Source organism: Gossypium raimondii, chromosome 6, assembly GCF_025698545.1.
Source record: "Gossypium raimondii isolate GPD5lz chromosome 6, ASM2569854v1, whole genome shotgun sequence".
Lineage (NCBI taxonomy): Eukaryota > Viridiplantae > Streptophyta > Magnoliopsida > Malvales > Malvaceae > Gossypium > Gossypium raimondii.
In genome coordinates this window covers 24536-37802 of record NC_068570.1, presented here as the reverse complement: position 1 = coordinate 37802, position 13267 = coordinate 24536, and the positions used below count along the sequence as shown (strand labels likewise).

General features: G+C 34.4%; 3 protein-coding genes and 1 pseudogene across 3 annotated transcripts; 1 reads left to right on the top strand and 3 right to left on the bottom strand.

Annotated features, from left to right (window-relative positions):
• Positions 1-101: 101 nt before the first annotated feature.
• Positions 102-908, bottom strand: LOC105772472 (uncharacterized). The gene has a single exon (XM_012593734.2). It carries the CDS (start codon positions 793-795, stop codon positions 469-471), a length of 327 nt encoding a protein of 108 aa, XP_012449188.1. The 5' UTR covers positions 796-908; the 3' UTR covers positions 102-468.
• A 706-nt stretch (positions 909-1614) lies between these two features.
• LOC105772464 (MLO-like protein 9) lies at positions 1615-5291 on the bottom strand. The gene is made up of 15 exons (XM_012593721.2): positions 5163-5291; positions 4997-5054; positions 4597-4844; positions 4298-4414; positions 4148-4205; positions 3960-4051; positions 3526-3600; positions 3353-3441; positions 3221-3270; positions 3080-3120; positions 2809-2982; positions 2648-2683; positions 2490-2557; positions 2282-2342; positions 1615-2147 (listed from the first exon to the last, which is right to left on the bottom strand). Exons 1-15 carry the CDS (start codon positions 5289-5291, stop codon positions 1893-1895), a joined length of 1551 nt encoding a protein of 516 aa, XP_012449175.1. The 3' UTR covers positions 1615-1892.
• Positions 5292-5538: 247 nt separating this feature from the next.
• Positions 5539-8036, top strand: LOC105771640 (uncharacterized). Its single transcript, XM_052632604.1, has 6 exons — positions 5539-5556; positions 6275-6408; positions 6480-6532; positions 6608-6835; positions 6932-7488; positions 7848-8036. The coding sequence occupies exons 1-5, from the start codon at positions 5539-5541 to the stop codon at positions 7339-7341; spliced, it is 843 nt and encodes a 280-aa protein (XP_052488564.1). The 3' UTR covers positions 7342-7488; positions 7848-8036.
• A 2422-nt stretch (positions 8037-10458) lies between these two features.
• On the bottom strand, positions 10459-12002 carry LOC105772467 (pentatricopeptide repeat-containing protein At1g05670, mitochondrial-like; annotated as a pseudogene).
• Positions 12003-13267: the final 1265 nt, after the last annotated feature.

Here is a 13267-nt window from a genome sequence, read left to right as displayed (position 1 = left end):
ATGGCATATTACAGAAACAAAATTAAATTTCATGTGCCACAACTATATAACTCTTCAATTCAACTTAATGGATAAACAATAGATATTAACGCGCTGCAATATACACAAACCATAATATCATTTCTATTTAGCTCAATGAATAAACACTTCAAATTAAAGTGCTAAACTCGATTACAAACAAGGAGACCAGCTGAAACACCAATCAACAGAAATTTAATCAAAATTCTTTTCTCAGATAAACCCAACCAGAAACATAAACATAAGGAAAGCAAAGAGCATTTCGCAAATTCAAGAACGATTACTTTCTTTGAAATGATTCAGGAAAATTCTAAATATATATTATTACGCAAAGAGCAAAAGTGCAAAATTTAAAAACCTAAAATTTCAGTGCATTCTCTTGACGTAAGGTGGAGATACTAAAGATATGATATTTTCAAGGAAAATACTAGACAGTGGGATTAGAAGAGTTTAATTATCGTCACCAAAGAGCAGGCGGAGCCGTGAGGCAAAGCGTCCAGAGGGCTCGAGAGAGGCCTCGTGGAGGAGGCCACGTTTTATGTTGCTCATCCGATCATTAAGAGATTGTTGCTCTTGCTTGAGAGCTGCTGTATCCTCCTGGAGGTCGTGGATGCGGTACTTCTGGCCCAAAGATCGGACGCTCAAAAGCAAAATCCCGGTCATCGCGAAGAACTGAATGAAGTTGTGTTTGTATTTCACTGCGTTTTTCATAAATCCAAGCGGCTTCCTTGCATTTTGGGCGGTGGAGGACGACTCTGGTGGTGCCGACGAAGCCATGGCTGTAGCCGATGCTGAAGCAATAAATCGATCCAAATCTCTGCAGGGAAATGTGGCACTCGACTCTTACAGTAAATAGCGTTACAAAACGGGAATTTAACCAACGTTGTCTATGATCTTTATACTTACACATCTTATTCCTATAGCCATATAGGCTATGTATGTACGCCCTATCAGCTTTGGGCCACTTACCATCTGTGATTCCTATGGGGCCTCGATGACTTTTGCTCTTTTCCGGAGTAAAACTAAAATGCGGCCCTGTTCTTGCACATCAATGATTGTAATGGGCTTTCTTTATTGGAATATTGTAACAGTTCAACAATATAAAATATATTTTTAGGTTTTTTTTTTTCAAAATATGGTATTTTATTTATTTGGAGTATACTTCATGGATGCTGATATTCGTTTGGTGTTAATTTCAACGGATTCACGCCACTTGATTTTTGAAACATTTGAAGATTAAGTACATAGATTGTGTCATTTTTAGTGTCATTTTTAGTGATCCAAGAGAATCAGTACTTAACAAACTTCAACACTAATGAGTATTAAATTATATTATTTAATAACATTAAAATTTATCTTTAATTTTAATTTTATAAATATAAGATTTTATATTATTTTGAATAGTTTTGAGAAAAATAATATAATAATTAGATTATAATGTATTAATTAAAATTTAATAATTATTATCAAAGGCATTTAAAATAAAATGCAAATTTTCAATAAGTTATTATATACACAGAGATGAAAATTGAAAAATGACGCTTAAAATAATTATAAAATTTCATAATTACAAGTAATTAATTGAGTTTTGTTTTGAGAAAGTAATTAATTGAGTTGCATAACAATATTACATGTAGAAACGATGAAGGGTATGACATTAGAACAAGCTAGCTGCACGCACCCATTAGTTACAGTAGTTACAATCAAATTAATCAATTAATTGAATTAAAGAAAAAAAAAAGGCAGTTTGAGTTGCATCGCATCCATCTCTAATCTAGGAGGTAGTTGTTGTGGCCTAAAGCTTGTCGAGTATTAAAATTCCTTGCTTAAAATCGAGTTCCTATATGAGGCCCCTGTTGTGTTTCACATCATGATCATGGTCCAGTTAGAAGGTCAACATTATCGTTGTTATTGTTGTTGCTTTGGGTCCGATTAGGCTGCGCTTCAACGGTGACATCCTGATGATCGGAATCACCATCATGTCTTCCAGTATTGTCAGAGGAATCACCCCCCGGTATTTTTGAACGAGGAGGGGCTTCAGCTTTCTTCTGGGCAGCCTTCTTATGCCACTGCTTTAGGGCTTTGGAAGTTTGTTCATCAAAGATTGACCTCTTCATGGTTGATCCCATCTGAAAATTAATCATGCACAAGCAGCGAGTCAGTAGTTAGGACTGGCTGGTTGTTGTTATGGATGGCTAATTAGTCCATATATCCACAACTTGTCTTGGAGCTCCAGTCTACTACTATGGATTGGAGGGTTTACCTGAGTAACAAGCGCATAGAGTGGAAGTGTGATGTAGCTGCAAATGAACTGGACTACTACCCTGTCAAACATTCACCATCGATCATCATGTGCAAGTGCAACAATATACACATATGATATGGAGAAAGTGCCTGCCAAAACCCTTTCATAACCCAATCCTATGAATCAACCCACCCAATGTTTATTTTCAGAGACAAGCAAGACTTACCCAAGACAAACTCTTATAGTAATAAGTGTAAAATCCTGATGAAAGCATGACCTTAGGCCGAACTCGTACTGCATTAGGTGGAATCATTAATTAGAAACATTCTACTTCTTCTAGTCATTATTGAAATATGAAGAAGGTAAAGAGAACAAAAACATTACCCATATCCAAAAGAAATATGTGATCTCGAATGCATTCTGGAGATGAAACATATAGTAAAGAATGTCAGAATATAAACATTGATAATTAATATTCAACGGTGGAGAAAACCATCATGATATGATAGTTTGTTCTTGTTTGGATGAAGAGGGCCGTAAAATACCTGAAACAACACAAAGTGGATAAGATGAAGGACTAACGGAGGCCAAGCAAACCAAAAATGCTGGTCAGAGACTTGCACGAGAGGCATCCCTTGTATAACAGCGTGTTTTTCTACTATTTCAAGTGCCATTCGTGCTATAATAGCTTGAAGCTTGGTTCCAACTGCTAAAGTTACCTTTTAAAAAAGGTTGAATGGTTAATCATTTACATATAACATAGAACATAAATCAGATAATCATATGGGAATTGAGTTTTCCTGGACAATATCTTACCACTAAAGGAATCATGGATATGAAAGACATAACATACCAGCCTGAAAGAATAAAACAAGAATATATGTGTATATATATTAGAATAAGAGGAATAACACAAATAACTAGGGGAAAAAGACAAGGTAATAGAAAGGAATTAACCATGGACATCCATAAGGAGAAAGATGACTGCTGAAGCCCACAATGCCGGACTGCAGGCACCACGGGTATTATTAGTAGAAGATCCAGAATTGCTAATTGAACAAAAATCCCCCAAAAAAAAAAAAAACTCACGTAATTCCGACGACCACCTTGAAGTCATCCTCTAATGATTTTTTGATATATTTTTGAAAGTCAAACTTACTTCCAGGTGTTAAATGAACCTGAAGGAAATAATTGAGTTACTGTAATTGCTACTGCAGATGACGGAAATAAATAACAGAAGATGTTCCAGAGAGGAAACTCACACTGACGAATCCGTGACGCATTGTACAATAATCGGCCTTGCGAACAGACCTGAAGAATTGTCGCCACATGCATACCTGAAAAAAGTTCTTTCATTCCTTTGAATAAGTGTAGTTACAGCCAGAAAGCTTGGCTTTAATCTAGTCTCAAGTTCGTACATAATAAGTAACCTCTCATCCTTGGCCGTGGGAAGAATCATTTTGATAGTAATAAAGGAGTGGTATTGGCACCAGATTATTAGAAAACCAAAATACAATTACTACTGCTTTGACACTCAATATTATACTTTATCAAATAAATAATTATATAATAATGTTGAAGATAATTTAGAATTTTATTCTATTCATGAAGAAATTTCACTCCAATAATTTTACTGACAGCAGCATTTTTTTATTTAAAAAAAAATGAAGAGTTGAAAACATATATTAATCCTTACAAAATAAAAGGAGAATTTTGTTTTTGTCCAAGCTCCTCTGGTGTGGTCTCTTACAAATGATGTCTCATGAGTGAGCCTAAATCTTGAAGGATCTGAATTAGCAAGCAAGTAGCCAAATTAGTGAGCATGTGAAGAAATTAAAACTGCAACTTAATCATTAAGAAACTGGTGATTAAGCGATGTTATACTGTTGAGTTCAGTAACACTATTGACACACTCCCGCTCCCACTCCTTCCAGCCTCGTGTCTGCAATGCATATGGTAAGAGATTCATGAACACACGTATACTCCATCTATCATAAATGAATGGGGTTAAGAAACTGAAGGATATACAGCCACCTTTAATCTTCCCAGCATCATTGTCGTGGCACCATATGCCACATGAAAAACTGCCAAAAAGAAGATGAAAATGTGCAACTGATGTAATCCATGCACAGATATAAGTGGCACGTGCCCCTACAATAATAACATCATTTATAACTGCTTTGGTCACGAAGTCCTTTTTGTTATTTTGTTGTATTTTAGTTGATGTTGAGAAATGAAATTCCAAGAAAATGTATATAATTTGTGATCATCCAACAATAATGCATAGGTCTTATAAGTAAGCATTAAATATCATTCAAGATGTAAATACTTACAAGCTTGCACGCTGGACCGCCACCATCACCTCCTAAAAATCTACGCACATCATCGTCATCGTCATCATCATATGAAAACAGTCTCCGATGATGTCCACCACCGCTTTCTTGATGATCGTGATGGGAATGGCGATGTTTTCTGGGGCAAAATAACATTGTATCCGCAAGCCTCTCTGGAATACAGATTTTGGAGATATAGCTCTGCCCGAATGTCAGAAGCAGAGAAATAAATCCCAAAACCATAAGTTCTGCAACCAAAGAAAAATTTATAAAACAACTAGTATATTTATCATGGACGAGAATATTAATAATAACGCTGTAGCAGAAGCTGCCATGTAGAAATCAATTGTGAGTTTTGAGAAGAAATGTTGTAAAAATATGTCGATCAGGGTGATTTTACCGCCTTTAACTTTTTGAAGAGCCTCATATAAAGCCTCCTTTTTTTTATGTTCAAATAGCTGCAATAATGAAATCTCATATGATATACAACCTTTTCTAATTAAAGAAAAAAAGAACTGTATGAATAAAACAAAAGCAAAGAAAAGGAGAAAAATGAGATTATATACCTCCCCAACTGAATGAAGAACCTTTTCCAGAGCTATTGAAATCATAATGATGACAGCCACAACAAGAGCCACAGCCCAGGTGGGCGTCTGATCAAGCTCTCTCGCACCGGGGCTTGCTCCTCCCGCCATTAATATATATTATTTTTTATTATAATTTTAAAATTATTTATTAATGATTCAAAAATGAATAATACGATGATTCATTTATAAATAAATCAATTCAAATGAAAAGAAAAAGAAAAGAAAAGAAAAATTAAAAAAAAAGTTAATCAAACATGCATGCATATATTCAGCAGCTTTATCGTAAACTAAAGGCCAAATTAAGTTTCATCCTAAAATCAAGAAATTATAAATTGACTTTGACATGGAGACTTGAATGCGGTCTGCGACTAAGGTGGTTAATTAATTAATGAGGATTCATTCGTTTTTTGGTAGCACCAACGATATTGACATTGACAAGTGGCGGTTGGTCATCCAACGATTTTCCAAATACCGAGATGACATTTACTACCAACCCAAATTTGAAATTTCCTCATATGGCACGGCCCCTCTAACCTCTCTCTACACTCCTAATCTTCACCCTATTAACGCCTTGCATCTCGGAATTTTCTTACTATTTATCACCTACACCATCTTCTCTCCTCATCCTCACATTCACACTTTAAAACAAAAAATTAACTTCATTTTAATTTAAGATTAATTCTTAGTTTTAAGATTAATTTAATCTTAAATTAAAATGAAGTTAATTTTATCTTATATGTATAAATTAAAATATATTAAAAGTGTTTTATAATTTTATATAAATTTAATTTTATAATTGATTTCATAAACAAATTTAAATGATTTTAATTATTTTATATATTTTTAATTCAATGTTTTATTTGATAAAATAATATCTTAAATTATTATATGTATATGATATATACAATTTCTAGATTATACACAGATGATAACAATTTTTTTAAAAAAATTGGTTTAACTTTTTTAGAAATTCAAAAGCCTAAAATTTTCTGAGCTTATTGATTTTATTATACGTAATACTTCCAATAACTGTTCTGACTCATGGTTTATTACTAATATATAAATGTTTTCTGATGGGTTGATGCCTGCAGTTTGAGTGGGCCAGGCAGCATCCTCAAGAATCCGTGGCCGTGAGGCAAGCAGCTGCAACTTTTAAATCCTTCTCTGGTGTCACCAATAAGATCAAACTTGCATATATGATGCTCACCCTCCCTGTCTGGCAGAGGTATATACTTGCCTTTTATCCCTGATAAATCCTGTTTGGTTAACCAATGTGTTATATTGTTGTTTGATCAGCTTGAACATCGCCGTAAACTACTTCTCAACCAAATACACAAATCATTCTGCTAGTTGCCCAAGCATGCCAGAGCAGATGAAAGTTAAAGTTTGCACAATGAACGAGCTCCCCTGCTATACTTAACCAGATGAGTTTGAGTACAAAGATGATTGTGATCACTTGGATGAATATGACCAAGTCAGTGATACATGTGAAACTGTTCCAGAAACTGTTCCAGAAACTGTTCCAAATGAAGTGGTTATTGTTTCAGCAGATAATTTGCATAGCATTATTCATGAGGCTTGTCATAAACAATCTGAACACATTGAAGAATATGGGCGAAGAAAACCAGGGGAGTCATCCAATCTTGGAGTAGGTAATGTAGAGTCACTAGTTTTCATTGATCCCCCTACTAGCAAGGTAACCTCAATTGCTAAAGGCCTCACCATGGTAATTGCTGCTGAATGTGCAGATATGAGCATTGCTGGGAGGGAGTCTTTGAGGGGCATGCGGTTTACATATGCTGTGGAAGCTGATGAAGATCTACAACCATGGGTAAAAGAGAAACTATCGACTCCTGACGAGGAATATGAAAAGCTAGGGGACACTTGCACTTTTGGAGTATATCACAGGCAGCCATTTGATGTCATTTGTTCACCAGTACGGACATCTTCCTCAGTTGTTACTAACCTTTCTAACGAACAGACAGCTGAAGGAACCAATATAAGCATTATTGACAAGGAATTTCGGATTCAGAAGCAATTTTCAGCTTTTGTAGCAGCCAATGGACCCCATCTCCCAGCTATAGAATCAGGCCATGCACCAAGAAAAGAAGATTTTCCAAGTTCTTTCTTGAAATTAAAGATCTCACTGAAAGGCTAACAGCAAACAGGGCCTTCACAAACAAATTATGGAATGCTGGCAAGTTTGAGCTCCAGGTTCTGCCTAATCGGGATAATGCTGGCAAGTTTGAGCTCCAGGTTCTGCCTAATCGGGATAATGTTTCTGGTTGGCAGAATATAGAGGCCTGTAAGGTTTTTTCCTCTTTTCTCAGACTAGTGGGATAGTATTAGACCACCTGTCTGTCCTTGTCTTCATACAACAGTATGCATTTACTACCATATCATTTTTAACATAAATCAGAAGGAACATGCACATATATATTATTAATTATTGGATAGGTGGAGTATTCACTGTGTTTATTGATTGTTCTATCAACGGTATTAATCTGAGTTATGCTTGCATTTGTAACTATTGTTATTACTCTTAGAAGAAAAGAAGTCTATTATTATTGCATAGGGTGTAACTTAAATTTTCTTTTGACATCATCACAATGTCCTGTTCCTAAGAAGATTGGCATAATCTAATCGGTAAACTTTCCTTTTCAGTTTAACACGGAGGGGTATCTTCTAAGGCTTCCTCTTCCAGAATGTTGGGTGGTAAGAAAAAAATACTGTGCTTGTTTCGCCACCATCTATTTATTTGTATAGTTGAGCCAAGTTACCTCCGTTCATACATACCCTGATTATTCTTTTTCTGAATGCTACAGAGAATTTACTTGAGTACTGTTGTTCATTTTTCAGGTCTCAAAACTCCATATGCTTATTGATGCTGTCACTGAGAGTTATAACAAATATGACTGAATGTACGGATTAAAGTAGGATAAAAACAAGGCACGGAACTTAAAAACAACACTACTTTTGTAGTAGTCAGAGTTTCATGGAGAGGATTCCTGAATATGTTTGCTATGGCATTTTGTTTATTATATGTCAACTTTAGTGGGGGCACTTACCCAGAGAACTTCATAAAATTAACTTTAGGGAGAAGCTCAAACTGTTGTTTTTTTTAAAATCAATTGGGAAAGTTTATGTGCTATAAAGCATTTGGAAAAGTTTGGCACACTTCAATTTGGTGTATCATGAGAACTAGCTGTTGTTCATGTTCAACATTGCTACTAAAGTTAATTGATAGTTCACTGCTTACTCGCGTTAGTCTTCTTAGGATGTGTCAACTGATGGCCTTTTCTTCTCCAACAAGCTTCATATTCTCCTATGCTTGTTGATGCCTGCAATTGCTTACAAGCCTCTTACAATCTATAATATGTGTTCACTGCAGTTCATAGAGAAAGCTCCCAAGGATGCTGTCCGTGGGGTTCAGGAAAAAGCAGCAGAAGCAGAACAGAAGATTAATTTGACCAAAAACCGATTGGCTTTCCTGAAATCAACTGTTATGCTTTCGCAATAGGCTCCATATTGGTCATATTTTCAGTCTTAGCAAAGCTACACGTCCTGTTGGGATGATCTGCACTGTTAACTCATTTATGTCACTATAAACTCCATTTCAACTGTTCTGCACATTCAACCTTTAGAGGACTTTGTAATTTTCTGTTGTTAGAAGCATATTATACCCAAAGTTCCGCACTGATAACGTGACCCCAGAACACAACTGGCTTGGTCAGATAAGAAGGATACAGCAATCCATAAATTGAGTGGAATTGAAATGCCATAATTATGTTTTCATTGCTTAATCGAAGTTACAAAAAATATTAAACCTTGCTCATTGTTCTTCATTGTATCTTTATTCAGGTATTGATTTCATTGGTTTTCTTGTTTTGGGTTCCAATCTTCCATAGATTTAAGTAGCATTTCTTTTATCAAATATTATTGGCGTGGGAGAATGGAAGATGATAGGTTTTTATTATTCAGTGTTAGCCTTGTATATTTGCGAGATTTTATCTCTCTAACGTGTGGCGTCTGTTATGCCTCGGTTTGAAGCGTGACATGAATACTCGTGGATTATTTTACTTTTCCTATACTAACATGTTTAGGAATTTGAATGAAATTGTGTAATAAAATGTGAATTAGGATTAAGTGAATGAATGTGTGGAGGTTTCCATGGCCTTTTAGATTTGGCATGTTTTTTTGGGTAGCAAAAATGGTCATGATGAGAATGGAATTTACAACAATTGTTCCATTTGAGCAGAAAACTTTTCCTCTTTGTTTTTAGTTGAGATATATTTCTTTTTGCTAATATGTTTGGTGGGTTTTTGTCAAGGTTGGTTACTGAATCATTATGGAACTTGGGGAAGGGTTTTTAGGTTTGATTAGTTAAATTTTGTTTAATTTTTTAAAAAAGTGAAATTTTTATTTTTAATAAAAATATTAGTTAAAATATTAAAATTTTAAACATTAAAACAATACTCACAATTTACATGTATTTGATATTTTTTAAAATTTTAATGAATTATATATTTTTTAATTTTGTAAATATTTTAATATATTCAAGTAATAGTTAAAAATATTTTCTTTTACAAAGCAAATTATTTTATTATGATGATATTTATATATATAAAATCAATTAAAAAATAAATAATAAGATTTTTAAAAGAATGACAAATCTCAGGCTTTATAAATCCTTTGTCTTCGCTTGTTCATCTCTGTGCTATCCCATACAGGTATATTTTGACTTAGGTATATCCTATTCTCTGTATATCTCGGTTCGGCTTTTTATGTTTTTGATCATCATTCTTTGGATTTTTCTGTTTTGTCCTAAAGATTCTTAATGAAAAAGTAGATTTGTAATACACTATATTTTGAGTAGTGTTTTCTTATTCCCTCAAAAATATAATGCATTGAAATATGGAGAATTTTCTATTTCTAATAATATCTGAATAACTTTTTAGTAGTTGCTTTTTTTTTTGTCTGGATAATATTTAGATTTGTTCCGAACTTTCTTATTGCCCACAATAGGATGATATTTTTCGGAAATTAATTAACCATTCGTATAAACTGGTCAGGTTTTTTTTTATATTTTTAATTTTTGAGTTATGTGTTTTTCTCTGTTGTATTTTTGTTGTTTCGCGTCACGGTTCTTACATTATATTTTGTGCTTTGCTGAATATTGTTGGGCTGGGGTTATTGGGCTTTCGTTTTAGTGTTTAATTCTGTGTACCGCTTCGGTTTTGGGTTAATGGGATATTGGGCTTAGAAGAAATGGCCCTTATTTACAGAGCCCATTCACAAGAGAGTTGTAAGTAAACATATTTGGTTGAAGGCCCCTTCCACACATTTCATGAAGAAGCTCATTGGTTGTATCTACCTCCCCACATTTACAAAGGCCATCAGCAAGTGCAGTATAAGTCACAACATTTGGTATAAGCCCCATTTGCACCATCAGATTATAGAGGGAGAAGGCCTTTTTCATTTCACCTGCCTTGCAATAACCATCAATAAGTGCTGTGTATGTAAATTCATCGGGTTCCAACCCTCTTCCAAGTATTTCTTGAAAGACATTACAAGTTTCTGTCATCTTTCCAGTTCGACATAACCCACAGATTATAGAGGTATAAGTTAATAAATCAGGGATAATTTTTCAACCCTGCATCTCATTTAACAACTTGTACGCAAAAGCAATATTCCATAGCTTACAGAAACCATCTATGAGAGTTGTGTATACCACACTATCAGAGAGTATTCCCTGGTTCAACATCTCTCTCAAAGCCTCCTTTGCTTGAACTACCTTACCAATCTCGCACAGTAGATATATTACGCTGCTATAGCCTATAGGTATAATGGTTGGGCTTTAATGCTTTACTTTGCATTTCGTCAATTATCCTTAACGCCATTTGCAACCTCCCCATATGACAATATCCATCAATTATGGTGCTGTATGTTACAACATCAGGAATACAGCCCCTCAACTCCAATTGCAAGAGTAAACGGTGGGCTTCTTTTATTTTCCCTAATTTACAGAGGGAGTGAATGATAATGTTGTATGACGCTGTGTTCCAACAACTGCCAACATCAGGAAGTTCAAAGAAAACTTTTACAGCTCTCCAAAAGCCACCAAGATGGTCTCTTAATTTGCTAAGATATATGTTTAAAGAATCAACAGAGATAATCAATCCATAATTCAAAATTTTGTCAAAGAGCTTCTTCCCTTCATCAAGCAACCCGAGTTCAACAAGAACTTGAAAAAAAACATCAAACACTTTAGGATCTGAACCCCAATCCTTGTAAGTGTAAATTAAACGTTCAAGGATGTAACTGAATGATAGACCAATATCCAAATCAGGTTTTGACCAAAAGTCATGAATAAGTTGATGAGCCATTTTTAAATCTTTAGAAGCTGCGTCAATTTGGATAACAATGCAACGGGCTTTGAGTGTTGGGTCTCTATGCAAGCATGCCCACTCAAAGAAATCCAAAACAAGTGTATATTCACCCTTAATGTTCATCAGAACCCAAATCAAATAATTAGATCTAAATTTGGACTCATAAGGCTTCAGAACACGACAGGGGCTCAGAACGGCGTAATTTTATTGCATTTGAGATTTGATGCACAAGTTCTGAGTCCTTGACGGTAGGTTTCTTTGGGGAATAATCGGGAAAAAGCCTGGTATTGGCAGAGTGCGACAAGTGGAGTATTGAGCTTAAATATCTTTTGAAGAAAGGTGGACCAGATTTGGAGGCAAAACTTTAGGGATAACAATGAGATAAGAGCTGGAAACAATGGCTCAGAGAAGAGACAACAAACCTGATCATCTTTGCAGGAAAGCTTATCACGAGAAATGTTCAAGAAGACAGCAATTCCTCTCCATGAAGAAGGAACACAATGAAGGAACTTTCTCATCCTACCATCATAAGGAGAATACAAACTATCATGGAAAAAGCTGCATATATTAGGATAATAATAAATAGCCGTTAGCATGGTAGCAAATCAGTGAAATCACATTTTCAACATCACTCAATCATTACTAAATGCCGAGGGATATGAAATGCCCACTAATATCATCATTAAGCAACACATTAAATTGATATCCACAAATTTATAATTCTTTTCTCATTTGAGCTAAACTTTGTAGATAAACCACATGTCATTTTGGAAGTGAAGTCAATAGTTAAACAATGAAGGTAATCAATTTAATAAAAATGTTGGTTCACCTCTCTGACTTGTGCAATCAATAAACATTGCTAATGAATTTGAAATTAATGAAAAAAGAACATATAAATCAAATGCTATTCAACCATTGAAATCTGAAAGACCTTGTTTTCTCTTTTCTGCAAAACATATTTCTCCCAGTAAAAACTGCTATAGGGAAGCAAAGAATTATTTAGCTAATGATGCCTTTATTCCATATGGTGATAGAAGTCACAAAGATCAACACCTCAAGCAAGCCTTGTGCAAAACGTAAATGCTCATACATCAAGGTTTCAACATAACCTTTTTCAATGGCCTTTTCCTGATGATGGAGAAAACGCTTATATTAGTTAACTGCTGAAATCTCATATTCAGTTCTACTACTGGAAGCTTACAAAGAGCCTATTCAATCACCTTTAAAATGTCAAGCTAAATAAACATATCATCAATTCCTACTGTTTGTGAAGGAAAAGAATTTCAAACCAAGTACTAATGAAAGCAGCTCGATATGAATAGTATGATGATTACTTTGTAGTTTAGTTTCAATTTATATTTACGGAAAATTCAGTTTTGATACTTTGTTTTTGTAAATTGATGTCGTAAATATTATTATTAAATATTTAATAACAATCTCTTCAGCTCAATAAAATATTATTTATATTCTGCTACGTGTGCAATCAATAAACATTTCTAATGAATTTGAAATTAATGAAAAAAGAACATATAAATCAAATGCTATTCAAACATTGAAATCTGAAAGACCTTGTTTTCTCCTTTCTGCAAAACATATTTCTCCCAGTAAAAACTGCTATAGGGAAGCAAAGAATTATTTAGCTAATGATGCCTTTATTCCATATGGTGATAGAAGTCACAAAGATCAACACCTCAA

Bases quoted from the DNA above. Each gene is read 5' to 3' on its own strand.
- LOC105772472 (XM_012593734.2), bottom strand. From the start codon at position 795: ATGGCTTCGTCGGCACCACCAGAGTCGTCCTCCACCGCCCAAAATGCA.
- LOC105772464 (XM_012593721.2), bottom strand. From the start codon at position 5,291: ATGGCGGGAGGAGCAAGCCCCGGTGCGAGAGAGCTTGATCAGACGCCC. The intron at 4,052-4,147 runs GTATAACATCGC...TTGCTAATTCAG, and splicing joins TAGTGTTACTGAACTCAACA to ATCCTTCAAGATTTAGGCTC. The intron at 2,684-2,808 runs GTATTTTACGGC...TTTCATCTCCAG, and splicing joins TCCACTTTGTGTTGTTTCAG to AATGCATTCGAGATCACATA.
- LOC105771640 (XM_052632604.1), top strand. The intron at 6,533-6,607 runs GTTGCCCAAGCA...ATACTTAACCAG, and splicing joins ATACACAAATCATTCTGCTA to ATGAGTTTGAGTACAAAGAT. The intron at 6,836-6,931 runs GTAATGTAGAGT...CTGAATGTGCAG, and splicing joins GTCATCCAATCTTGGAGTAG to ATATGAGCATTGCTGGGAGG.